The sequence below is a fragment of the Mustela erminea genome, chromosome 12 (assembly GCF_009829155.1).
Source record: "Mustela erminea isolate mMusErm1 chromosome 12, mMusErm1.Pri, whole genome shotgun sequence".
NCBI classification, from domain to species: domain Eukaryota; kingdom Metazoa; phylum Chordata; class Mammalia; order Carnivora; family Mustelidae; genus Mustela; species Mustela erminea.
The window spans coordinates 5718133-5745721 of NC_045625.1; the positions used below are offsets into that span (position 1 = coordinate 5718133).

The window sequence follows — 27589 nt, forward strand, 5'->3', positions numbered from 1 at the left end:
CCTGCCCGGTTTGGCTGGTACAGCAGCCACGCTCAGAAGTCCCTCCGCATGGCCCTGTTCTGGGCAGCTGCACTGCTGTCCCCTCAGCCCAAAGCCAACAGCCGCCCAGGCCTCCCCGCCAATAGTTTGGGGGAAACGAGCTACTCACCACTGCTGGACTTCCTTCTCGGTAACTGCAAGAGAAAACAGAAGCAGACTTTTAGCTCTGGGAGGTGCCTTAGGAGACGGGCAGACCCAGGGAACCTCCCTCCTGCCCTCCCCAGCCCGCCCCTGCGGCCTACCCACCCATGTCCCCCAGATGATCTGTCCCAGTCAGAAGCTGCATGTCCAGCCACCCCGGCAGGGGACAGCACTGGCCTATCCCTCCTGAGGCCGACTGGGCTTCTAGAAGGACTGACCAGAACAGCCTCTTCCATGCGGGGTTGGCTTTCCCTGCTGTCTTGGGGGCTGGGGGGCGCGGGGCGCAGGAAAGAGCCTCACATGCAGGCCAGTGTTTGAGATACGCTGCCCCCCAAGTTTCAGCCCGGGGACAGCACCATTGGAGAAGGCACCCGGGGGCCTGCCTGCATGTGGTGGGCCAGGGCAGGAAGGCTGAGCAGCCCCCCCGGGACCTGGCTGCGCCCAGCCCCCTCCCCTCCTCGGCCTGGCCCTCCGGCCCCCCACAGCGGTCAGTTCCAGCTTTTTTACAGGCAAGACGAGAACAGAGCCGTGAACCAAAACCTGGGACAAGCCACATAATGTGGTCAAACATCCAGCCAAGTCCAAACAGTCATTCCTTATTGAACCGTGAAACGAATAAACAAATCCCCTTCTTTTTTTTCTGAAAAGTATTAAATTGGCTCAGGTTGGAACCAAACCAGGGTTCTCTCTAGGATCACAGAATGAGAACAGGTCACCACCTCCTAGGCCACACTCATTCTTTGCGGGGGTGACCCTGGGAAAGTGCCTCAGTTTCCCCATTTGTAAAGCAGGAGTCCTAGGACCCGCCACAGGAGCTGTGCTAGGAATTCGATCAGAACAGGTGCGAAGCGGGTGTGAACGCTCCTGAGCCCCTGACCCGCCAACGGGCTCCGCGGAGGCTTGCGGAAGGAACGAATGCAGGTACAGATGAACGGACGGACGGGAAGGTGGGTGTTGGGTGGGGGTGAGCTGCACAACGGAATGGCAACCTCTTCCCAGAGAAGTGGGAAGGGAGGCCCCACGGGCTATCCCTGAATTGCTGTGCCCGACGACTCGAGGAGGCTGCTTTTCAAATACCCATTCAAAGGAAGCCAGTCCCGACTGCCAGATACCAAGTGCCCACTGGCTCCGTGCCCGGGTGGGCCTCTGTGCTTTGGCTCAGCCACCCTGACAACAGCTCTGAGGGAAGACAGCCTTCCTCCACCCTGGCTCCAAATGGGGAAACTGAGGCACAAAGGGGGCCAGGACACGAAGTGAGAGGGCGAGGGTCTGCACTCGATGTGTGGCTCGGCCACCTGATCCACAGCCTGGAACCCGGTGGGCTATGGATCAGGACCTGGGGGGCCAGCTGGAGGCCCCCCGCCAGGTTCCTCCTTGCACAGCCCAGATCTCAGGGGGAGGCGCTGGTTACTTGGATCAGCCAGACCTGGTGTAAAGAATGCAATTTTCCCAGAGAGTTCTGGCAGAAGGTAGAAGGTAGGAAGGGGGTCAGGCGTGGGGGTGGAGAGGGAAGGTGACCTTGGTCTAACCCAGGCTGAGCTGCCCTGGGCTCGCCACCCACACCTGGCAGTGAAGGGCTACAGGAGCACAGGTGATGCTCAAAAGCCAGGACCTGGAGAAACACAGGACCCCCATCACGGCACGGGCAGGAGTTTCCGGGCGCAGCTTCCTGGCTGTGACGCCAGACTAGGCTGGCTGGATTCAAACCCAGCCCCACAGCTTACTAGCTTGTGTCCTCAGGCAAAGTACTTCCCCTCTCTGAGCCTCAGTTCCCTCATCTGTGAAATGGGCTCGTGTGAAAACGACAATGCTTTGATGCTCTTCTGCATGAGAATCCACAGGTAGGGGCGCCTCGTGGCTCAGTCGATGAAGAGTCTGCCTTATGCTCGGGTCATGATCCCAGGGTCCTGGGATCGAGCCCCATGTCGGGTGCCCTGCACAACAGGGAGTCTGCTTTTCCCTCTCCCTCTGCCCCTCCCCGCCTGCTCTGGCACTCTCTCTCTCAAACAAATAAATAAATAAAATCTTAAAAAAAAAAAAAAAAGAGTCCCGCAGGTTGGTGGCGGTCCCATTTCCCAATAGATTGAGGTTCAGACAAGTCCACTTGCTTGCAGTAACCCAAGGTCACCTTGCCAGGAAATGTCAGGGCCAGGACCGCTTTTGGAGTCCGGGATGGACACCCAACTGGGTGCCTCTGAATGACCTTGGGTGACCTTGGCATCACGTGACAGAAACAGCACGAGCTGGGTGGTAAGAGTTTGGACGACAGATCCACTGCTGACCTCTGGCCTCGTGGAGTCAGAGAAGGCTCCCCGGAATTCCCCAGCTCAGAAATTTCCCCCAAGTCCCCAGGACGGAACAGCTGCATGGGGGGAGGGGACACAGTTGACTGCCCCTCCCCCACTAGAATGGTCCCCTGCACCAATCAGCAGGCAACCAAGCCCCCGGGGGGGAGAGGGGGGGCGAAGGGAGCTGGGGGGGGGCGATGGGCCTACTGATGCTTTAAGGAGCTAATTAACCTTTAGGAAACAGATGAAGCCATCAGGGGTCTCCTGGCACCATGCCAGGGCCAGCAGGTCAACACTGCCTCCCTGCCTGGAGCCACGGAGGGTCCTGGGTGGGGCGGCAATCAGGCAGCCCTCTGGGGACCCAGCCACCCACATGAAGCTCCTCCACCAGGGTCAGGAGCCTGGAGGTGACCAGTGTGAACCAGACTGTCCAAGGAGGCAGCCGAGCCAGAGACCTGAGGAAGGGACCCAAGGCCACGGCCAGAAGGAGGTCATTGCCCAGGTCTGTCCAATGCCAGGACCTGCATCCTTACCATTCTCTCTGGGTTTCCAGGAGCTCAGCCATCCCCACGCTACCTTCTCAAGTCTCCCCTCACCACCTGTCCAATGGTTCACTCAGGACACTCAGGACATCAGCTCATTTATTTCACTGACTTGCCTGATCTAGATTCAGTCTAAGCACCAACAGCCATAATAAAATCACCAACGATACGTGCTGCTCGTATCTTCTCTAACACACGACAGAAACACGACCATGAAGACGACTGTCCTTGATCTCCAGTAGTGAAACATCCCAACATCGCGTGTCCCCGTCCCCCCCAACCGATCTGATTCCATGAGAGGACGGGGCATCCACAGAGTCCTCCTGCCAGAAATATTCAACCTGAGTCTAATCACGGGGACATAACCAGACAAATCCAGAAGACGGGACACCCTACAAGGCAACTGGCCAGGACACTTGAGTCAGTCAGTGGCATGAAAGGTAAAACGAGGCAGGGGATCATTCTGGAAAAAGGGAAAAGGCCATCAAGCGCAACCCACAAAGCCTGGATTGGGTCCTCCATCTGGCATTAAAGACCAGCCGCGGAACCCATGATTCGGACCTCGGAGGAAGCTGCGCCACGGGCCACAATTGGATGTCCCGATGACTCCGCTGATTTTCTTAGGGGTGGGAACGGCACAGAGGTGGTGTGGGAGAATGCCCCTTTTCATCGGAGATGTGCCCAGCAGTATTTAGGGGTGAGGGTCAGGATGCAAGGCAGCATCGTGCGGGAGGTTCAGAAATGCACACACACACACACACACACATTCAGAAAGAGAAGCAGCCAACCCCAGCAAAACACTGGCCGCAGGCGAATCTGGATGAAGGACATACAGGTGCTCCCACACTGTCATCTCAACGTTGCTCCTACTTTCAAAATAGAAGGTTGCAGGGACAAGTTTGTCCTCATCAGCCCACAAACCTGGGTGTGCCCCCACCCCACCCCCAGCGCCAGAAGGACCGGCGGGGGGGGGGGGGATCCTGCAGCTCTGACCACCACAGGCACAGGGAGGGAGGGAGGGGTGGGGGGCGTCACGGGGTCCCTCTGCTTCACACTCCCCCTGGATACCAGAGTGACATTCCCATGCTCAGGCTTCCCAGCTCCTCCCCGGGGCCTCCATCCAAGTGTGAAATTAAACAGGCGTCCACCCACACCGCACTTGAACGAGGCGGGTCCAAGCTCAAGGCTCAGGGCTCAGGACAACAAAAGGCTGTCCTCAGGGCTACCGCAGGCCAGTACTGCCCCCTCCAAGCCCCTCGCTAGCCATCCCCCGCCTCCTGACCTCTGCACCTGCGGATCCTCTGCCCAGGACATACGTCCTCACCTTCTCCTGGGTAATTCCTATGCTCCATTCCGATCCCCGCTGGGATGTCCCTTCTCTGCAGAGCCCTCCTCCCCCACCACAGCCCCCACTGAAGCCCCCCCACCATGTGTGGGAATCACTGTTTCCTGCTTGGTCTGTCTTCCCATCGGCTCACAGCAGGGAGGCGGACCAGGTGCTGCCCACCGGGGCCAGCTCAGCAAGGGGCAAGGTAGTGAAACGGACTGGTCCGAGGAAGGGGCTCTGGGGCCAGCCCAGCCAGCACCCCAGGCCAGGGCTCTGGTTGTGGGGCCCTGAGCAATGACACCTCAGAGCCTCGGTTTACACATCTGAAAAGGAGACAGATGACAGCGTCTGCCTTAGAGGGAGGAGGGTATGGAAAGTGCGTGTCACGATGTCTGGCATCCAGCAGGCGCTCAACAGTGGCACTTTTTCTCCTCTTCTCAATTGGATGCTAAGTACCCAGAGGCCAAGGCACTTCTCCTGGCATGCCCCAGCACCACCTGGGCACCCGGCCCTGTGCCCTGCACACAGGGGGCAGCAAATAAACGCTCCTCCATCCCACCCCCCACCCCCCGTCAGCAAGCCACTTGGCTGCACTGGTGACACATCCTGCTCGGTTTCTCACACATGTTTACTTTCGCAACTGCCATCGGCTTTGGCCAACTTTAAAAACGAGCTGTCTTCCTCCAGCCCCCTTCTGCCTACAGGCCAGGGGCACCCAGGCTCATTAGGAAACCAGTATTTAAAACTGCATGGCTGAGGCGGAGGGAGGCTCTGGGTCCACATCCTGTCTCAGCCTTGTTGTAGGCTGTGTGACTCTGAATAAGTTACTTAACCTCTCTGAGCCTGATTCCTCACTGAAGGATGGGGTATAAACTCCTACCAGACAGAGCCATGGTGAGGGCTTCTTGAGAGGGAGCTAGAAAATTCCGGTCTTAGAGCAGGCACAGAGCCAGGAGGAAAGGGGCCGGGCATCCCCTCCGCTCCTTCCCACGAACCTCCCTGAGAGGCGGTGGGGGTGGGGAGGGGACCTGCCGGTGGCTGGGTGCGGGGAGGGGCCCGGCCCCGTGTGGCCGGCTCCCCAGCTGTGCAACCAGGCCTTCCCCCCCTGTGGTGGGGGTGCCCGCCGAGCCCCTGCCCTTGCCCCTCCCACAGGAACAGCAGGAACAGCAGGATCCGTGCTCCTGGGCCTCCTCCCTCGTGCACAGTTCTCGTCTGCCAGGAACGAACGCGAGAGAGCCGGTCCCTGGAGCCCAGGATAAATGTTGAGTCTGATTCTGATTTCCCTAAAGCAAAATACCTCTCTCCTGATTGCAGCTCAGCTCAAACACGGCGGGAACAGAAAGCGGGGAGGCTGGCTGCCCCCACAGAGGCGCTGGCGGCTGCGGGAGGGATGGCGGGCCCGTCCTGCTCCTTCCCGCCTCTCCAGCCACTGTCCTGTGGCCAGTCCAGGCCCCGTCTCTGTCTCCAGGGACAGAGGCTGTGTCGAGGGCCTGTGTCACCCATGCCTCCCACCGCCCCGCTGCAGCAAGAACACCTCTGGTTCGACGAACACAAAGAGAGAAGAGAAAGTGGGGCCCTTTGGGCCTACCCCCAGCCACCCCTTGTCACTAACCGCCGGGACAAAGAAGTGCTCAGAAGCGCAGAGAGAGCTTCTAGAGCTCAGCACCCTTCAAACAGCGCCTCGTCGGGCCCCGGGCCTCTCCTGTGCTCAACCTCCAAATACTGGGGTCCCCTGAGCCCCTTTCTCACACGGCAGTCGGGGACGGGGGCAGCACAGTCACCCCACCCACCTCACCCCAAGCTCCCCGCCGGCTGGCGCCCTCTAGCTCAACCCCTGCCCACACTCCTCATGGTGGTCCAGGGGCCCCTCATGCTCCACGAGGCCCAAAGGGATTCCTCACCTCAGACTGAACCTCCCCTTCCTGGGGACACCCCTCTTCCTGCTCTACGAGGCAGAAAACCCAGGAACAGCCCCCCATTCCAGAGCCAGCCGGGTGTCCCTCACCTGATCCCCCTCACCGGAGCACTGGCTGGCCTCCCACCACCCCCACCGGCAGCTGCCGACATCCCTAATTCGGCATGTCCCTCCCCGGGGGCACAGCTCAGAGAAGGGAGGGAAGCCGCAGCCCGGCCCACAGCAGCCTGCCCCTCCTCCATCCTGGGACAGGCCCACCCCACCCCCACTTCCAAGAGGGGCAGGCAGTTCCCTATAGGGAAGGTGGCGTAGCAGGATAGGCTTCTGGGCCCTGGATTCCGGGGGTCTGCTATGCCCCTGCCGCATGACCTGTCCCTTTTCCTGTCTAGGAGAGAGGACATGGACCCTCCCCGCCCCCCCCTGCACACAGCAGATGTTACCTAACAGTGCTAAGGGCTGGGTGAGCAGACACCCACTCTCCCTCAGCCTCCAAGGGCCACACGCGTCCCAAACCCCAGACCATTACCCAACAGACCGGTGTATGCGAGGCTGAAATATGCTGGTTCCCATGGGGACTGGGGCCTAAGGGGCCCACCTTGGCCATAAAGCTCTCCACAGACTCTGGAGAGCTCCAGCCCCCAGCTCCCACACCCTAGGAAGTGACCTGCAGGCAGCCAGCGGATGGCCATGGACCAACACCCCGACTGCAGGCCCTGTGGCCCAAGGAGCAGCAGGCCATGGACACCCACCAGGGACAGCGTGGAAATAGGAGGGTGGGCACGGGCCCTGGGCCAGAAAACCAGGGCCAGGTGTTGTACTAAGGTGCTAGGAGCCCTTGACGTCGGGTGGAAGAGGGGGGTGGGGAGTGGCGGGCTCCTCGGCGAGGAGGAGCCCTTGGGGATAGTTGCCTCGGAGATCAGATACAACCAGAGAACAGATGCAGGAACTGACTCTCGCTCTGGGCCTCCTCTAGGGTGGGGAGAGAGACAGGCCCCCCCCCGCCCCTCTCCTGTCTTCCATAAATGCCCAGTTGGAGGGAGCCAGCCTGAGCTCATCAGAAAGGCAGCTGGCTTCCCGCCCGGAATTCCAGGGCGCTCCAGGCTGAGCGGGGTGCTGCGGAAGCCCCTCTAGCTGACCCAGAAGCAGTGAGTTCCCCAGGGCCCTTGACCTCCACCCTCCCCCACGCCCCCAGCCCTGTCCTCTGGGCCCCTCCCCACCCTCCCCACGGGTGGTTGACCCAGCCTCCTCTCCGTGCTTTCTCCACCCTCGCCAGCTGGACCCACAGCAGTCCGCAGGGACACACCGGGCAGGGCCTCGACTGCTGTGCTCATGCCGAACCTTCCGTGCGGGCTCACCTGCGGGGACTCGCGGGCATCAGGCTGCCATCTGCAGACAAGCCTGGACTGGATCTGCGAGCCGCTGCGAGGCTAGCCCTGTGCAGAGCCCTCTGCGCACAGCATTTTGTAAAGCCTCCCAGAGCCCCAGGGGTCATGGCTCTGGCCAGAGCTAGGCCAGCTGCCCACCCCTCACCCCTCTGCTCCAGGGACCGACCCAGGCTGACCGGCCTGCAGCCCTCGAAGCCGGCCTCTCTCCCACCTCAGGCTTTTGTGGGGACAGGCCCACCGGCTACCTAGCTCTGCTGTGTGACCTGAGGTTATTTATGCCCCTCTCTGAGCCTTGAGCTCCCCTCCCTCTCATGGAGCTGCTGTTGGAGCCAACCAGGGGATGCAGGCCAAGATCGCTGAGCTCAGTATGTGACGAGTGACACGGAGACTCAGACTATCACGATGACAGCCACAGTATTAGGATAAGATGTCAGGGGTCTCACTGCCCCTGCGCCAGCTGCAGAGAGCTGGAGAAGACGCAGCCTGCTGGGCGGAGGAGGGGCGATGATGGGAAATGTCCTGGGGCAAAGGCAGGAGCCAAGCCGTCAAGGGGACCAAGCCGTGAGAGCTGCTCAGGGCTGCTCAGATCCCAAGTAAAATGCCCCTGCTCCTTCTTGACCCCTCAAGACCCTCCCAAGCCCTAGAATGGCACCAGCGCTGTTGGCTGCACTCTTGGGTTGCTTTAAGCCCTGTGTTGACAGCTGGGGGGGGAGGGTCCCTGCCACCCACTCCCCCAGCTGTTGGAAGAAACTGAGGCTTCCCAGAGGGAAAGGCATTTGTCCAAGGTCACAGTCATTGGTGGAGGACTGGAGGTGGGCACCCAGCTCCTTCCAACGCTGACGCCCATCCTCAAGGCTTTAGCCTGGAGATGGTCGTCCCCAGAGAGGGAGCCACCGCCGAGCCCCGCAGGCCATGGCAAGCCCTCGCTGAGCACCTACAGTGGGCCAGGCCCTGGGTGCCTGGAGTGTGAGGTCCCTGGTCCAGCAGGGAGCGGCGGCTCCTGCCCATCAAAGTGCCCCTGCTGGTCCGCACCCTGAGAACCAGGCTCCAGGCTCCACCTTTCTTTCTCCTGGACGCTGAGACCTTCCCACATTTAGATCTGCCAGCAAAAGCGTGACTGTGTCTTTCCACTCGTGTCTCAGTTTTCTCATCTGACAAATGGGGTAAGAATGTTCACTCCCACTGGCTCATGGGGAGGAGAAAGGGCTTGGTCCCTGGAGCAGGGGCAGAGTCTCAGGAAGCCACGGGAAACGGGGTGTATTTCAAATCGTCTGTTCCAGCTCAAATATTCCCCCGAGTTTTGCATTCTGCTCTGTCATTTATACGCATTTATTCTACCCTAAAAATAAAGTTATGGGGCGCCTGCGTGGCTCAGTGGGTTAAGCCGCTGCCTTTGGCTCGGGTCATGATCTCAGGGTCCTGGGATCGAGCCCCGCATCGGGCTCTCTGCTCAGCAGGGAGCCTGCTTCCCTCTCTCTCTCTCTGCCTGCCTCTCCGTCTACTTGTGATTTCTGTCTGTCAAATAAATAAATAAAATCTTTTAAAAAATAAATAAATAAAGTTATAAGATGCATTGACTTTAATTTCTAAATAGGTTAAATAACTTTCTCCCTTAAAATTCTCAAATGTGCAGAGAGATGTACTCTGTCTTGCAGCTTCCAGGGACGAAGAAGTCTCTGTTTACTTAGCATTGACTGCGTGCCCACCCACGCTAAGCACGCAGCATGCGTTAATCTCACTCAGAGCCCGAGCGACGCTGTGGGACAAGGACTTTGCATTCCTCCTGCTACAGATCAGGAGACAGAGGCTTCTAGAGGTGAAGCCACTTGCCCAAGGACCAATGTCAGTCTGCACTGAGGCTGGGACCAGAACCAGGGTCCATGCGAGTCCAGAACTTGCTGGCAAAGGACAGCACTTCTCATATCACACAAATGCATTCTGGCAGTTACCTTCCTGCCTGCCTCCCAAACGGCATCACCTGGAGCCCTCCAAGAGGCACCGAATCTTTGGCTTCCCTGACTCCCCGGCAAAGGGCCACTGGAGCTGGGAAGCAAAGATTCTCAGTATCTGCTCATCGATTAACAACTTGCTTTGGCCGAGAAACCCAGACCAAGGGGCGCTCCGAGGTTCCAACCCCAGCCCTCCCATGTTCCAGCTGTGGGACACTGGACAAGTCAGTGCACCTCTCTGAGGCCCAGTCTCCTCATCAGGAGATTGAGGATAAAATCAACCCGGGCTGCATACACAGAGGAAAGCCTAGACAGCAGGAGGAGAGGTTCTGTTCCCGTCTTTCTGCCTGCCTGGATTCTCTAATTTGGTCTTTCCTCGGTGGCCGGGGCTCCATGGGGTTGGCTCTGTGTCTGCCTAGGTCACAGCCATAAAACAACCTCCAGTATGCAGTAGGTGCTCAATGCGTATCTGTTCTTGGAGAATGCATGTGTGTGTGTCCTGCTTGTTCGGGGTGGGGAAGCAGACGCGCCTGCTTTTACTTTCTAGAACTCAAGGTTATGCCTCGTGGCTAATAAGTGGGCTTGTCCTGAGGCTGTACTCTTAGGCACTCCTTTTCTCTCTCTCTAAAAATAACATTAATTAATTAATTAACTAATTAAAAGGGAAGGGAAGAGAGAAAAGAAGGACAGAGGGACGGACACGGGGTATCTTGACCCCTTCATTCATCCAGTAATCGCTGAGCAGCCTATGGGCCAGGCCCCGAGCTGGGCTCCGGGGACACAGCACTGACCCAGACACAGGTCCTTGCGCTCCAAGTCTCGGACGAGGAGAGACGGACCCAAGCACACAACAGCCCCGCGGTCTAACCACGTGTGTGAAGTGAGATCCTGACCCAGTCGGGGGGGAGGGGGTCGCGCTGCTCCCTGGGGAAAAGGGCACGGAGACTGACACCGAAAGGATGGGCGGGCCTCAGCAGGTGAAGAGGAAGGGAGAGGGCTTTCCCGAGATGACCCACAGCATGGTGAGCTCAGGCAACCACGGGAAGCCACAGCTCGCTGGGACAAAGGACTGGCCTGAAGAAGCAGGACATGGTCTAGGCAGATGAGGCACAGTGCAGGCCCCAAAAGGTTAGCAACCGCCACTATTACTAATAAAGGTGTCACAGCATCCAGAGACAAGATGAACAGAGCCACTAACCCGGGCACCTTGGATGGGGGAGGGGTGTGAGGGGCCCCATCGTGGGGCATGTGGCATCTGCCTACCCCCACATCCCCCGACTTCCCTGCCTCATCCCCAGACCCCGGAGCAGGTGGGGACATGCTGGGCTGGTCTCCATCCCAGCTCAGGCAGGAGCCAGCTCAGTCTCAGCCCTTAATAAGGTCACAAGTCCCAGAGCAAGGAAACTTCAGAATGCGAGTGGGGGAGGCGACCCGAGAGGCCCAGGGAAGGTGCAAGCCCCCCCCACCCAGACCGGGGAGCTGGAGGCAACACTGTTGGGGATACAGGGACCAAGCGGGGGCAGCACTGGGCATGGAAACTGGGCAGGCACGGGGTCAGCAGGACCCCGCCCCACCTCCACCGCCAGCACTCCTCCCTCCCCTTCCTGCCCAAGATGTGGCAAGGTCCCCACTGAGAGTGACCAGCCAGCGGCAGGCAGTGACGCCTGCACCTGAGGCCCACGAGGGTGGCCCTGCTCCCCACAGTGTCCCTAGGAGGGTGCTGAGTGGGTTCTGGAGCCCGAGGCACCCTGGGTGGCCAGCAGCACTGCGGGCTCTGGCCCTTTAAGAACTGAGAACAGAGGGTGACTCCGATCTGGCCTCTGCATGGAAGTGATTTGTCCTGGTCCTTATCCTGGTCCTGGGCAGAAGGAGGACCCTAGCACTGGGGCTCCAAGCAGTAACGCGTCACAGAGAGGTACAGCCGCACACCATTCAGCCCTGCCAGAACCCACCAGAGGCCAGATGGAGGCTGTGACCCCTTGATGGGGCCTCCTTTGGTCAAGGTGGACACCCAACTCCCCTAGGGTCCGTGGGGCTTCACATGGCTCACCTGGTTCCCAAGACTGGCCCCCAGCAGGGCTCCCTCCAGTGGGCCCCCACCCTACTGAGGGACAGCCCCTTCCCGGGGCTAATTTACTATTCCTCCTCCTTACCAGGTGTCTCCTCTCCATCCCAGCCGGTGCACCTTCCCTACGCCCTCAGTCCCCACGTCACCTACGTCCTAGATGCCTCCAGACCTGGAACATGCCGCTCCTTCTGCCTAAAACACTTCCAGCATCTCCTACAAATTACCCCCCCAAAACCTCTTTGTGCCTCCTCAGCTCCAGGTAGGGTCATCAGATTTAGCACATAAAGATACAGGATGCCCGGTTAAATCTGGATTTCAGATCAATAATGAATAACTGTTGATTATGGCTGGCAACCCTACCCTCAGGTTTCAACCGAAACATCACCTCTTCCGGAAAGCCCTCCCAGATCACCTCGGACCCCGGCAGCCTCCTGCAGCATTGTGGAATGCCCTGCCTTGATGCTTATCCTAGCCTCCTATCCGTCGCCCCACCAAACTGCAAATGCCAGGAAGGCCAGAAATCCATCCATCCAGAAATCCTGGCACTCACAGGACCTGGCATGGGGCAGTGGATCCACAAAGACTCTCCGCATCTCGAAGTAAAGAGTGGCAAGGCCGCCCGGGGATACCCGACACGGGCACCCGGGGCCTCCAGCCCTTCTCCCCCAGCCGGCTGGGCCTCCTTCTCACAACCACCCCCAGCTCCGCCGGGCCTGCGACAAGGAAACACGCATCGAGGTAAAAGGGACTAGCAGGTTCCTCTCTTTATTTCGAGGACTGCTATTAGTTTTAATTAAGATCATGCTCTGCTCAGGCCCAGCAAGGGCCTCATCACGGGCAGTCTGGAAATAATAATCACCCACCGGGGCCATGTGGGCTGCTGAGCCCCGGACGGGGGGCCGGACTCTGGGGGCCAGAGGGGTGAGGAGGGGAAGGTGGGCGGCAGCCCGGGCAGCACGAGTTTTGAGCCCTGTCGAGCGCCTTGTCTGCCCAGCACACACACCATATACTTTTGAACAGAAGGGAAGCATTCGCTTTTTCCCCCACAGTGCCAAAAATAGCCCATCTCCTGCCTTTGAACAGGAATCTCTTGGTTCCTACAGAGAGACAGGAGCGGCGGGGGGGGGGGGGGGGGGGGCCTGGAAGGAGGGGCCATGCTGGTTGGCTGGACCCCTCCTTGTGTCCCCAGCCTCCGGGGAAGTGGGAATGGCCCAGGCCCTTCCTTGCCGGGGCCCAGCCTCCCTGTGCCTGGCTTCTCAGGACCACCCCCTAGACAGAGCAGGCCCCCCAGCCCGGGCCCAGGAGGCAGGAGGGGGGACAGGCAGGAACAGAAAGTGCAGACCGGAGACGGATAAGAAGCTCTGCTCTCTTGTTAGTTTCTTCCTTTCCGTAGCTGCTCGTTGGTTCCAACAGCAACGTGCCAGGCTCTGTTCTACGAGCCGGGGGAACAGCGGTGACCCCCACAATGAGACGAGTCTGTCCTCAGGGTGCTCACAGCTGAATGAGAAGGGGACAAGCTGAATGTGTCCTTGCCACCCGGTCTGGGGAGGCCACTGCCCAGTTCCTGGGCATCTCCCTCGGAGACGCCACAGAGATGCTGGCAGAAGTGGGGGGCAGGGGGATCAGGTGAAGAGAGTCTCCGAGCTGCCCCTTGCCCAGCGCACGGACTCTCATTCAACCCGGCAGCCAGCCTGCAGGAGGCCACCGGGGCTCAGAGGAGGGATGCAGGAGCTTGGGACCGCCAGTCCCTCTGGCCAATATTTTCACACTCATTCCGGCCACAATCTCAGTAGGCCGGCAGGTAGGTAGATTATCACTGTCTGCCCATTTTACAGGTGAAGTAAGGAGGCTGGGGGGAAGAACCTGGTCAAGTTCCGGGAGCTCAGGAGAGGAGCTGGGCTTCCGCACCCAGGCCTGGCTGCTACCTGAGCAGGAGCGTCTGACACGGCACCACAGACCAGCCCTCTCCACTCGCGTCACTGGCCCCTCTCCAGTTCCACGGAAGACAGAGCAGAGCCGGTCAGGGTGGGAAGCGGCCCCAGGGCCGGGAGGCAGAGACCGGGGGATCTGAACCCAGCTCCGCCTACCACCAAACCCAGGGCTTTCCTGGTTCCCACAGCAGCTTCTTAGTTGGGGTAAAAAAAAAAAAAAAGAGGCCACCTTCTGTCCCCAAAAGGCCAGAGCAGTGGGGGAGCCAGGGGAGGCTGGGGAGAGAGAGAGAGGGAGCCCACTTCCTAGCTGAAAACTCAAGCCTAAAATAAAAAAAAAGTGGAGTGCTATTTCTGCTTTGGGTTAAACATTCCTCAAAGCCACATTCCTCCCGCCCTCTTCCTTCTCCCCTGCCAGGGAATCTGGAGCACGGTGGCCTGGACGCCCCATCAGCTTCCTGGTGCCACCCCAGGAGACCAGGCGTGCCAGAGCCTGCAGCTGCCCTGCCCCCCTTCCCGGGCACCCCCAACACAGACTCACCAGGTGGGGAGCACTGCTCCCTGGGTGGCCCCATCAGGATACCCTCAAGCTAAGAAAGGGTGACACCCCATCACATAGACAGTGGGACATCAGAGAAACTGAGACCCTGAGGGGGCAGCTAAAAGCCATAGCAAGTGGGGCTGGAACCAGGACCCCAGACTCCAACCTGGAGATCCGTCGCCTCCCGGCCCACCCCATCTGATGGCAGGTCGGGAGCACAAGCACGTCCCACCCTGGTCAGCAGAGGACCAAAACAAGGCAACACACAGACAAACACTTTGGGAAGCCCAGAGCCTTCTACAGAGGTGTTCGCAGTCCTGCCCTATTCGTGACTCCAGGTTGGGCATTGCACAAAAAAAAAAAACTTCCCACTACACATGTCCCAACCTTCAAGGCTGCTACCAGGCCTCCGGGCCCTGAGGACCCCTCTGTTACTGTGTCCCTGAGCCTCGCACTGCACCTGTGGTCTCCCGCTTTGTCCAAGAGATGTTTCTCAAGGCACGCTGGCCATACCAGGAACTGGCAGGGCAGTAAGGCTGGGGGCGCTCCAGGCATATACTGTTGGTCTCCAAGACCTTATCCTTGGGCTGCCTCCTGCTTCTCAGCTCCAGCCTGTGGGCTCCTCAGCAGCAGGGATGGTGCCAGCCCTGGACAGTGGGACACACCGCCTCTGAGCTCCCAGGCTGGGAGGACCCTGTGAGGTTAGCACAGCGCTGGTCACCTCACGAGCATTGGAGCCTCCCCTGGGATGGGCAGAGGCTGAGAAACCTAAGAGGCCGAGGCAGGGCAGCCCCCCGTTGCCCCCTGGACTTCTCAAGACCATCGTCCTGCTGCCTTCCTGCAGGTCTCAGTTCTACCTACACCCAGAGGAAGCCAAGGCCGAGGCTGCCCCCAAATCCCTAGCAGGAGCCAAAACATCTAGAACCACTAGGGCCACCTGTAAAGCTATGAAGCTGGAAGGATCCTACCCACTGTCCAACCTCACTTCCAGCCCAGGAATCTGGGACGCCCGGCCAGTATGTGATATCCAGCAGCTGCTTGAGTGCCTCCATTGATGGGGTGCTCACTACCTTACTCAGCAGCTCTAAGGTTATAAGGTTCACAGAGATTGTAGGAGGCAGGCACACAGAGGGAAGGGCAATGCTTTGGCAGACAAAGATTTGAGCCTGAGCCCCAACGTGGCCGCCGACTGTGTGGGAAGCCATGCGCATGTCTCTCAATCTGCTGGGGCCTCTTTTTCTTCACCTATAAAATGGGCACAGTAGTCGCTACTCCCAGGGTTGTGGCGAGACCAGAGGCCGGTGTATCTGTACTCAGTATTCACCGCCCAGTATACTCCCTTGGTAAGTGGGGGCTGTCACTTTTGTTCCATCTCCCCAGCTCTCCCCCTGCCCCGGGACGGAAGGGCTCCCACAGAGGTCCGCGGTGAGGGAGGAAGGGTGAACAGCGGCAGCCCAGTCTCCTGGTCCCCGAGCAGGCAACTGCACCATCATCTTCTGATTCAGGTCCCCGGGCCTGTCTCTGCCTCCTCCCCCCACAGCGCACCCCCCCTCCCGTCCCAGCGCCCCCCGCCCCCCAGGAGCATCTGCGTTTACAACCTGCGCAGAGCTGCCCGCACACCCAGCAGCGCGCGCACGCGCGGGCACAGACACGCCGGCTCGCCCACTCCCGACACACGCCGCGACCCCGTCACTCACGCCCGGAGCCCGCCCCCGCGAACCGGGGCTCGCACATGTGATCCGCGGCCCCCACCCCACCACACGCCCACACCAGGCACCCACGCTGGCTCACGATCACCCGCACACCTCCGAGGCAGCTTCTCGGCACCCCCCACACCCAAGGACCCCCGCTTGGCCCAGGATCAAACGCCAGCGGTGTCGCTCACCGGACGGGCGGCCTTGGGCCCACCGTGATCCCCCGTGAGCCTCAGTTTCTCATCTGTAAGCGAGGACCACCCACGATTCCGGGCAGGAGCTGGCGATCGGCGCGTGGAACCCTGAGCCGGGTCTGGCTGACATGAACATGCAGCGGGGCCGGCCTCTGATCCACGTTGTTGATTGCGGATTCGCCTTCATGACCGATGAGCCACCAAATTCCCGTCTCAGTGATCCCTAACCTCACCCACAACAGCCCCAATTTGCAGATGAGGAAACCGAGGCAGGGGAAACTAAGAACTGTACCTGCAAGTGAGACAGCTCATGATCTCAAGTCAGCGGACACCAAAGCCGGCTCGCTCAGTCCCTGGAGCCCCAGTGTAGCCGCCCCCCAGACTTCTCAAAAGCTGGCCATCAGAATGTCATACAGAAAGGGAAACTGAGTCGCAGGGGCACTGGGGACTCCACCGACACTGTCCAGGCTGTGAGGGTTCTGGGAATGAAGCCCAAGCAGGTGTCTCTCTGGCCCTCCCAGGCCACCTCCAAACAGGGACCTAAATTCCACCGCTCAGTGAGCCAGGAGCCCAGTGCAGAAGGATCCTGCCACGGACACCTGTGCCAAATACAGAGGCCACCACGGGGTGGGGGGTGGCCAAGGACCCCTGTCCCCTGACACCAAGAGCTAAGCAGCCTCTTTCTTATGGGAGTCTTTACTGAGCACTTACTACTCGCCTGTCTGCCTGTTGGGAAAAGCACTGTGGTCCATCCCCACCTCGCACACAGGACACCCAGGACTCAGAGGCGTAAGGGGCTGGGCAGAGTCGCAGCCTGAAGACAGCAAGCTATCCCACAAGCTCTCAACACTCTGCAGTCCTGCCCTCGGCTGGGAATCTGACCCCAATTTCAAGTTACCTGGAAACTTGGCACATTAATTTATGACGTTCTCTGCCCTGGTAAACAGACCACACCCCAGACATGCGGAGTGTTACATCCAGTAAGAAGGATGCTCTTTTTAATTGATACTGGTTTTTTCCTTGCCTGAGAGGAGGAGATATTTAGGACAAGATGAACCAAATCAGAAAACAGCAAGACACCCTTGTCTCAACCCCAACAACCAACCATCATGGCACAGTGGGGGACACCCCAACATTTAGAGGCAGTACTCCTGGGTTTCTGCCTGGTATCTGCCTTACAACCTTGGGAGGAACACTTCGTCTCTCTAGTACTTGGTTCTTCCATTTGTAAAATAAAGGCACCTCCTCTAGCTCAAAGGTCCTAGGATCCTATTTAATAGTAATCAAAGGAATGAACACTGAAAGAGTAGGGTCGCCTCAGTGGCTCAGTGGGTTAAAGCCTCTGCCTTCGGCTTAGGTCATGATCCCAGAGTTCTGGGATCGAGCCCCGCATCAGGCACTCTGCTCCGCAGGGAGCCTGCTTCCTTTCCTCTCTTTCTGCCTGCCTCTCTGACTAATTGTGATCTCTCTCTGTCAAATAAATAAAATCTTTTAAAAAAAAGGAAACAAAGAGTGAGCTACTCTTTTCTTCCCCACAAAATCAGCAGTGATCAAGAAAAGCAGTAAGACTCAGTGCTGGCAAGATTGCAGGGAAACAGGCACCCTCTCATCCACATTTGCTAAGAACGGAAATGGGAACATACTTTTTGGAAAGCGATTTAACAATTTTTCTATCAAAAGCCTTTTAAGACATCCCCAGGCTTTAACTCTGCAGTTTCATTTTGGGGAATTTTTTTTTTTTTTAACAGAAACACAGTGAGAGAGGGAACACAATCGGGGGAGTGGGAGACAGAGAAGCAGGCTTCCTGCTGAGCAGGGAGCCCAATGCGGGGCTGGATCCCAGGACCCTGGGATTAGGACCTGAGCCAAAGGCAGACACTTAATGACTGAACCACCCCGGTGCCCCTTAGGGAATGTATCTTCAAGAAGAGCTACATGCAAAAATTTATTGCAAAGATGTTCCTACAAAGATTGAGTAGAAAAATGTTTGTCACAGCACTATTGATATTGGCAAAAAGAAGGAGGAGGAGGAGGAGGGAAGGAAGGAAGAAACCTAACTGTCCAATGACAGGGATCAAATAAAACACTGCATTCATGTGATGCACCATTAAAAAAATCACGCTTTTTATTTTTTTAATCATGCTTTAAACTTTTTCTTTCTTTCTTTCTTTCTTTCTTTCTTTCTTTCTTTCTTTCTTTCTTTTTTTTTTTTTTAAGTAGAATCCATGCCTGACATGGAGCCCAACCGAGGGCTCCAACGCACGACCCGGGGATCAAGACCTGAGCTGAGATCGAGAGTCGGACGCTTAACCGACTGAGCCCCCCAGGCACCCCTTAAAAGTCATGTTTTGAAAGAATAGTTCAGGATGTGAGCAAACATTCACAATTGTCAGGTTTAAAAAAGAAAGTAAGAAGTATAAAATCCCAAATGTATAAGGTAATGAAGCCTACATAATGAGTTCCCCAGGATCTTCTTGCTAAACATACGCAGAATCTGTGGTCCTGCCCACCGACACCCAGTTCCTCACCCTGACCTCCCCCGGCCCTCCTGAGCACCCTTTCCTCCGATCCATTCTTGGACTGCAGATAAGAACACTCTCCACACCCACATCTAAATTTCTCCTTCCACGCCCCCCGCCCCACTCAGAAAATGGGCAGATCCTTCCATGGCCTTCAGGGCCCTGGGTGCAGAGCGCTGTGAGCCGGGCCCAGCTCCAGCTGCACTGCCCCACGCCCCACGATCTGCCCAGAGGGGCGGAGGTCTGGCCTTGGGAGGAGAGGGAGCTGGGTGGCCAGAAAATGGGCTTTCCCCTCATTCGGCCAGCATCTCTGGGGTGGGGCAGTATAATGCTGGAGACGGAAGGAGACAGAACAGGTGTGAGGAGAAGGCAATGCTCTGTGACTCCCCCCAAGTTCCTGCCCCACCTCTGGCCTCTCTGCGTCTCTTAGCTCAAAAGGGCAGGCTGCAGACCCACTCGGCTCCTCTCCCTGCTCTAGGAAACAGAGGATCCTAGGAGCAAAGCCACCGGAAGTCTAAAGGGTCGCCCCCCCATCCAGAACCAGGAACCGTACTAAACCCTTCACACACTCCCGAAGGCAGCTCTGGGGGTCTGGGCTGCCCGTCTTCCACAGGAGGAAAGTAAAGATCTGTGACAAGAGTTTTGCCCAAGGAAAGAGCCAGAACCCCAGCCCATCTGGCCCCGGAAGCCGACTACCCTCCCTGAGATCCTGCTGCCAAACCACCCCTCTTCCCTTTCTGGCCCAGAGTTGGGACCTTCAAGCATCCTCCCACTTGGACCCCCAGAGTCACATGGGAAGCTGCTGTCGATGAATGAGCCGGTGCTCAGAGAGGGTAAGTGACTTGCCCAAGGTCACAGAGCCTGACTGAGGACCCAGCCCCTTTCTCCAGGATACTGAGTTCTTTCCTAAGAGCAGACGTGGATGTTTCCTGCCCAGATGCACCCCTCCCCACCGCCCGCAGCGTAACGCCCTAACCTCAGTTCCTCTAGCTGCTTTCTCTTACCTCCAGTGGAGAGAGGGAGCGGGCCTCCCTGGTCTCACCCCCTTGTGCCCAGGATACATAGGATTACAGAAACCGCCTTCCTCCCTCTGGGCCTTCCCTCTCCTGGGTGGCTTATTCCTTGCCTGGCTGTGGGGCCCTTCACAGCATGACTCATTTGTCCCCAGATGGGTACCAGCTACAGCTTCCCCCCACGGCCATGTCTTGCCCCCTTTGGCTAAGCAGCCCCGGGGGGGAGGGGAGTGATCATCGGAGAATATTCCTTCTCTTACAGGAAGGGACCCTCATGTGACCATCCCAAGCCAGAGAGTCAGAAGAGCCCAACGGGTGACACTCAGCATCTCTTAACCCCAGACTCCTGAAGGCAAACGGGGGGTCCCCTTCTCAGCTCTGCGAGGGCAGAAGCATTAGGGGCCGGCTGCCTGGACCTCCCCTCTGGCTGTGTCTCCCCTCCAAAAGCTGCTGCATGCCGGGCACCCTCCTGGGCATCAGGAATAAGGCTGCAGAGATTCAAGGTTGGCAAGCAAGGTCAAGGCAGAGCCTGGGCTGACCAAGAGCGACAAGAAGCAGGCGACCTCCTCCGAGTCCTGGACGGAGGGGGTCCCTGAAGAGTGCCAGGAGCCCCAGGGGGAGAGGCTAAGGAAGGGAGGTAGGGCGGTGGTATCTGCTTGTTGGGCTGCCTGGCTGGAGCCCAGAGGCCTGAAAACCAACGCAGCTCAGACCGCAGCAGACGGCTTAAGCTTGGTTTCTGGGACCATCTGGCTGGTTTCCCTCTGGAGGCAAGAGTTACATGCCTCCCCTTCCCTTTTCAGGGTCTGCGCCCAACCCCGAGTGAGTGTTTGATGACTGGCAGGTGAGGGCAGACCAGGTAAAACAAGAACCTGCTAGGATTCAGGCACACCAAGTTTCCCACTTTTCTCTGCCTCCTGTGGGCCAGGCACAAAGTCCGGGGCTGTGGGAAGATTCCTGTGCAGAGAGACGAGCTTTGACGGCAAGATGTGTTTACGATCAATTCAAGATGAAGCTGAGTCGTGTCGTCAAAGTGACACGAGTGACAACTGTTCACATGCACCCTTACGTCCTTGACAAGTGTTTGTCGCGCCTTAAGGAGGATCCTTTGCGAAAGGCTACATATTGGGCTATAAGGAAATTGCCCTGCAGACACCTTACTTCCCCTGGGAGCCAAGTACCGCGAGCATACCCATTTCGCAGATGATGAAACCGAGGGTCACTTCGGGGAGGGGCTGGCCTGTCCCACAGCCTGGGCACACAGGGTTGAGAACAGCCTCACCAACAAGCTGGAAGACACCGGACCAGGCGTCTGAGAAACTGCACTGCCGGCCACAGGGACTCCTGTTCTCCGAGTAATGGCTGGACAGGGCCGCCCCCCCCTCCCCCGCAGTCTCGAAGCCCCTGCTGCTCCTGGATGTGAGCTGTGCCAGGAAGGGTGAGGATGGCATGATGGGACACGACGATTTACAAAATCTTATCTGCAGAGGAGGAAAAAACATCTCCTCTGCAGTGTTCAGCCTGAAAGACGGGAGGTTTTCGCTAGGCTTCGACCAGATGTGTCTGAGACCTTCTCCTGCGCCCCCACGCACGCACGCACAGACGCAAACACACACCACCGGGACAGTCTTTCCCACGGAGCTGGAGAGGGGCGGCAGCCAGCAATGACCCAGGTGAACATCTGGACTCCCGTCTGGGCGCTGCCGCCAGCTGTGCTCTCCCGAGGTGGCCTAGCCCCAGGAAACCAGTGTGGGTCTTTGGATGGGGCTCCTGGGAACCAGGATCTGCACGACAAACACCTGCCAAGGACTCAAGGCCCTGGACCCAGCCCAGACCTGAGGCCTGAGGCCTGAGAAATCTGAGCGCAAAGCCAGCCATGCACTTGAAACTTAAGCTCTCCCGGAGACGCCGATGGCCCCTGCTGAGTGCGCCTCTCCTCACACAGAACCCCCAGAACACAGAGCAGATGGCCCCAGGCCCCATCAGAAGGAAGCCCATCTGGGGGCCTTAGGACAAGCTGGAGGCTTTCTCTGCTCTTCCTTTCCATCAGCAAATATCTGTGGACCTACTAAGTGCCAGCAGAGCCAAGCAGCAGCAAGGGAGACAGACGGGAAGCCGCTGAATCCCCCTGCCGCCTCCCCCAGCCCATACCTAATAAGGTTCTACGGAGGAAAGTACTCAGCTAACTCTCTGATCAAAACTGTTCCAGGTCTCCAAAGGCCTTTAAAAATAGCCCAGGCTGGCTCAGCACCGCCAGACCCCTTCCTACCAAAGCCCTGTTGACTCACCTTCTCCCAAGGCTGACAGATGTGCCGGGGAGGGGGGGGGCAAAAATGACCGCCCCCCCACCCCTTCCCATTTAGAATCAGAGAGGGACCCACAGAAGAAAAGCCTCTCCTAACTTCTCCGCCTGAGTTCTGAGCTCTTTCAAGGGGCATAACTTTGGAGACAGACCAGAGTTTGAGTCCCAACACTCGCCTGGTGACTGGCTGTGGATCTCGGGCATACGACTTCACCTCTGAGTGTTAGTTTCCTTATCTGCAAATGCAGTTGGTAGCAGTGCCCACCATGTGTAAGGTGAGTCTATGAGCTGATGATGCAGAGCTTGGCAAGGGACATGCTCAGGAAGCGGGCAACCTGGTTTCCTGCGTGGGGACACCCTGTGCAACCCAAGCCCACCCCTCCTGTCAAAGCCCGTGGCGCCCTCTGCCTCCGGGGGCCCAGGAGCCTGGGAAGTCCCACCTGCAGCCAGCCTGCGGACGGACAGCCACGGCCCACATCTGGACAGAGCCCGAGGGAACACCCAGCTAATCTCACAGAACGGCAGCCGAACGGGGCCACCTCCTGCCTCCCCAACCTTGTCCTCCTCCCCCACCTCCCAGGAAAGAGGGTAAGAGCAGGAAGGACAGAGTGCCAGTCCTTGGAGCTTCTGCGCTTGAGGGAGCAGCTACAGGGATGTGAGCCCCTCGCTGGAGAATGCTGCTGGAGAAGGACCAGTACCTCCTAGCAGATTAGCGCCCACTCAGGAAAGCCCCCTTTGTTCTAAGCACATGGGGGCGAGGGGCAGGGTGCCGAAGCGTGGGCTTGGCCAGACCTGCAAACGTGCCCAGAAGACCGAGGGGGGGGGGAGGGGGGACAGAGGTTGTGCAATGCACCACCAGAAGCTGCCTCCCAGGCTTCCATCCACGCAGGAGGCTGGCAGTCCATCTCCTTCCTGGGGGAAAAGTGCAGAGGGGCTGGGCCCCTGTGGCTGCCAGGTATGGGGCCTGAACTCCAACCCACACCCAGGGCGGGTGCCCCCCCGTCCAAGTCAGACACTCAGGGAGGAGCCCTTCCAGACCATGCAGCTGTCCTCCTCCTGGTCCCCCCGCAAAATAAGAGCATGTGGTCAGGAGCTGGTGCCGTGAACTCCTGGCAAGCTGGGGTGTCCCCCTACGAAGGTGCAGGGAAGGGAGAAGTCCTTCATAGAGAAACCAGAGATGCTAGGGTACAGGACAGTTGTGAAGTTGGGCCAAGTGGAAAGACACACTTGGCCAGCTCTGGAGAAGTCCGAAATGCGCAGACCCTCCTCTTAGGGGGTCCCCCCAACGGTGATCTGTTGAGATGGCCCAGATTACCCCCCACTCCCCCCCACCCCACCCCCATCAACGCATTTTCCAGTGTGGCAGATAGAGCTCGAAAAGGGGAGGTGAGATCAGAGCCACGGGAGAATCCGCCCTGTAAATCTGCAGCCCACAGGGCGCCCAGGACCCCGCGCCGCCGCCGCCTCGAGCTCTCTGGCAAATCTCGCCCCCCTCCCACCCCAACGCACACAATCCGGGCCAGGGAGGGGGCGACAGGCCAACCTCGCAGCAGCAGCAGCAGCGGCAACAGCAGCGGCATCGTGATGCATGAATCACCCACCCCGCTGCGCTCGTGCCAGTCTGCTCCGCACAGCCCCAGCCACCGCGCCACCCGGAGCCCCCTCCCCGACCACCGCCCCTCGCCCCGGCACACCCCGGCTCTTTCGGACAGCTCTGCAGAGAAGGGGCCGCGGGGGTGGGGGTAGGGGGCTGGGGCCGGTCCTCCCGTCCCGGGGGTGGCCCCGCGCGCGCCGACAGGCGGCACCCGTCCCGGGCGTGGGGGTGGGGAGGGGTGCCCTAGAACAATAGGGCCAGGTGTGGGGCCGGGGGCGCGGCCGGGGGGCCGCGGAGGGGCCGGCGCGGAGGCTGGGCGGGGACTGGCCGAGGGAGGGGTGCGGCGGGCGCGCCCCGAGGACCGATGCGGGGTCCGGGGGGTGGGGGTGGGGGGCCCGGGCGTGGGGGAGGGGCGCGAGGGGGCGGAGGCAGCGCCGCGGAGCGCGGGGCTGGGGTCCCGGCGCGCGCACTCACAGTAGGTCTTCCTGGTCAGCTCCTCCACAACTTCGGGCTTCAACTTGCTGTTGGATTTCCCCATCCTCGGCGGCCACGGCCCCCCGCCCCCGGCCGGACCCCGTCGGGGCGCCCAGCGGGAGCGGCTCGGCAGGCGCGGGGCCGGGGCGGGCGGCGGGCGGGGCGCGCGGAGGGCCGGCGGGCCGGAGCCGAGCCGGAGCCGGAGCCGGGCCGGGGCCGCGCCTTTGTCTCCGCCGGGCCCGCGCGGCCCGGGCGCGGGGCTCCGGCGCGCGGCGCTGCGCGGCTGGCGGCGCCTCGGCCCCCCTGGGCGCGGCGCGGAGCCGGGGGCGCAGGGCGGCCGCTCGCAGGCCCGGGCCGTCCGGCCGCCGCCCTCTCCGGGCGCCGCGGCGCGGAGCTGCGCTGGGCTGGGCGCCGACGCGGCCGCGGGGTGGCCGCGGTCGTCCCTGGTTACTGGGCTCCGCGGCACATGCTCGCTGCTGCGCTCCCTCTCGCCGCCGCCCCTGCGCTCCCCGCCTCCCGCCTCCCGCTCGCACCGGCGCGCCAGGGGTGGACCCGGAGCCGCCACTCAGCGCCCGGCGCCACCTCCCGCCCCGCACCCGCCCGGCCGGGCCTGCGCCCCGCCGCACGGCAGCCCCGCGGGCACCGAGCCGGCCGGCGGAGGGGCGCCCCCGGCCTCGCCCGGGCCCGCGGCGGGAGGGGGCGGTCACCCTCCCCCACCCCCGCCCGGCCCCCCGCGGCGCCGCCGGGCGGGGGAGGGCCCGGAAGATCTGACGTGAATGGGGCCAAGTCTCTGCGCGGCGAGACTCATTCATTCGACGCGGATTTGTGGGGCGCCGGGGACCCGCGGGTGAATGGGACAGGCGCGGTCCCGGGGCGGGGGGGGTAGAGGGATCACTGCGCGGCAGGATGTCACATGTCTGCTGGGGGATACCTACCGCGGCGTGTGGGGGAAGGTGACCTCCAAGCCCGGGGAGGGAGGGGGTGGTTGGAACCATGTTCCGGGCCACGAAAGCCTGCAGGAGCAGAGGCCCGAACCCGAGGGAGAACTCCTCTCAGAGTACAGGGCCGCAGGCGCGGGCTGGGTATGATCTGAAACCCAAGAGAAGGGCCAGGGCCAGTGGGGACCGGCCTGCCCCTGTCCCCAAGGAGCTGGGCCTCTGGGCTTTAAGTACAGGGGTGACCGGGGTAGATCGGTTTTCTCTGCTTCTCTGGTCTCCATGCGGGAGCTGGGGTGTCCCTTCCTGTGGAGGGGCCCTCGGGGCCGGCGTCCACCTGGATGAACAGGGCAAGAGAGTCCGCATGGCCTCCCCCGGCCGTCGGCATCTACAATGTCCTTCTGCTGGGACCTCTCTTGTCTCGAAAAGCTTTAGCTTTTTCTCCTTCGCAGCCACCACAGACTAAAGGTCTGTTTTGTAGTTTGTGTTTATTTCTCGTGTGTCCCCTCCCCTGAAGGGTGAACCCCCTGAGGGTGGCGTTCTTGTCTTACTTGTAGTTGTATCTCTAACACCTAGAAGGCACCTGACTTGCAATGGTCACTCAGCAAACCTCACTGATGAGAAAGAGGGGGCTGGGGCCTCGGGGTGGACGGAGCCCAGGAGGAAGAGGCAAGGATGGGGTGGTGGGCAGGGTTTCTTTTTCTCCCCACGTTAGCACGGTCTTCAGACTTCAAAGGGCCTGGGGTACCCAGAGGAACCAGGAGGGCCTCTCAACCCCCAGATACTGCTCTCCTGCCTCCAAACATGGCCCATTCCCGATTCCCCTCCCTACACCGCCCGGCCTGGGGGGAGCCCCAGGCCCTAGGAAGCCTTTGGATAAACATATCCGTGCCAGCCATTCGTCAGGGAATATAGTGGGGAATGATCTGGAGAAGGGTGAGCACTGCCCCGGCCCTGCCCCGGAGCCCAGCAGCCCTTATGTGGCCTTATAGGGGCACAGCAAAGTGGGGCTTGGAAAGCCAGGGAGAGGATGGAGGTAAGTCAGACTCCGCATCTGTTGGTGTTTAACTGGATCTCTTGGCTGCAGCTCCCAGCCCTGATTCTCGGCAGAAATGGACAGAATCAGGACCCACAGGAGGGTGCTGCATGGTCAGCCAGGGTGCTGGTGACCGGGTCTGGCGACGCAGGCGAGAACACGGAGAGAAGTGGTTGGACGCAGTTATAGTTTGAAAATAGAGACGGTGGGATAACCTAATGGACTGGATGGGGGCGTGGGACAAAGAAGGGAGTCAAGGTCAATGCCAAGGATTTTGACCTGAGTACCTGTTGGAATGGGTGTCCATCACTCGAGTGGGGAGTGGACCGGTGTGCATGCGGCAGGAGCAGGAGTCCAGCGCTGGTCGTCGGAAGTATGAAACCGTGTTGGACGAGGTGCCCAGGAAACGGGATTCGGATGCCTGGAGTTTAGGGTCACAGAGGCTGCAGGGATCCCCTGGGGAGTCATCCTCGTAGAGACGGAATGGAAAGCCACATGGCAGGATAAGGTCACTAAGGAGGGAGGGTAGACAGGGAGAGCATGAACCACTGAACCCTCGGGGGCAGGGATCGGTCAGGAGCAGCTCCCCGACGGTTATAAACCAGAGTGTATAAAGTACTCGGATGAATTACATACACCTGCGAAGAGCAGCGGAAGGTTCTCCCTGCAGGGCTTCCATCCTCTGTTACCAGTGTCGGTGGGATTACAAGTCCCTTTACTTTCCGGCTTCATTTGCCTTTTTCCTTGCATTAAAAAAGAATGGGATGTGATTCACATAACATGAAATCTACCATCCCAGATGTGCAGTTCCGTGGTTTCAGGATATTGGCTAGGTTGTGCCACCATCATCACTACCGATTCCACAAATTCACCTGTATTTTATACAGACTGTTTTCTGCCACGAACCCATTGCTTTTGAATACAAAAACCATTCAATCAAGTCCTCTCGCTCATCTGCGGTAGCCCAGGGAAGGTGCCTTCCTGAATCACCTGCCCGAGCGTAGCGATGACCCAGATGCCCGGGCCCCATCCAGAAGGGGCAGATCTGAATGAGGTGGGGGCGTTGCCTGGGAATCGGCATCTTAGCCCAGCCTCTGGTCCTTCCCCTGCCTTTCAGCGGAGAGTCCCTTGTCTTATTTCATAAGCTCGCCTTGGAGAGTGACCCTAGAAGCTTGCTCAGTAGTTCTTCCAGAAAGCCTTTAGGGAACAAAAAAGATGGACCTGTGGTAGGCAGAGTCTGGATTAAATACTCCCTATGCCCCTGCATCCTGGGCGTCAGTACCTCCCCCACTAGATCAGCAGCTCTGGCCCAGTCTCTGCGCATATCCAGTGTGCTATGGGGTGTGGTCATTCGGGTGTCCCTTAAACTCATCAGGCTGGAAACATCATTTATCACGCCCCCCAAGAATCTTCTCTCCTTGGGCAAATGGCTTCTCCTATACTCTGGCTCCAGCCACAAATCTGAAACATCTCAGAGGCCCCTGCTCTCCCCAGAGACCCCACCCTGTACATCCATCAGCCTGAGCAGGTGAAACCAGCCACCGCCCTCTCCCAAAGCCATTTTCTCTCCTGACTCCCCTCCAGCTCCCTCTCATGGGGCTTCCTCCTCCAGGACTGGTCTCTCTTCCCCTCCCACGATAGTGCCCTCCTACACCTGACAGTGCCCTCCTACACCTGCTGTGCCCCGTGCAGGGACCCCTCCCACACC

General features: G+C 59.5%; 1 protein-coding gene across 2 annotated transcripts in view; it reads right to left on the bottom strand.

Annotated features, from left to right (window-relative positions):
- Positions 1–24080, bottom strand: part of NCS1 (neuronal calcium sensor 1) — a 50751-nt gene extending 26671 nt beyond the window's left edge. Inside the window, exons 1-2 of one of the 2 annotated variants that reach the window (XM_032307568.1) lie at positions 23911–24080; positions 149–173 (exon numbers count right to left, since the gene is read on the bottom strand). In XM_032307568.1, the coding sequence (XP_032163459.1) occupies positions 149–173; positions 23911–23974 (89 nt within the window). In that variant the 5' untranslated portion in view covers positions 23975–24080. The remainder of the gene's footprint in view (positions 1–148; positions 174–23910) is intronic. The other variant, XM_032307569.1, reaches the window with a different exon arrangement.
- Between the last annotated feature and the right edge of the window lie 3509 nt (positions 24081–27589).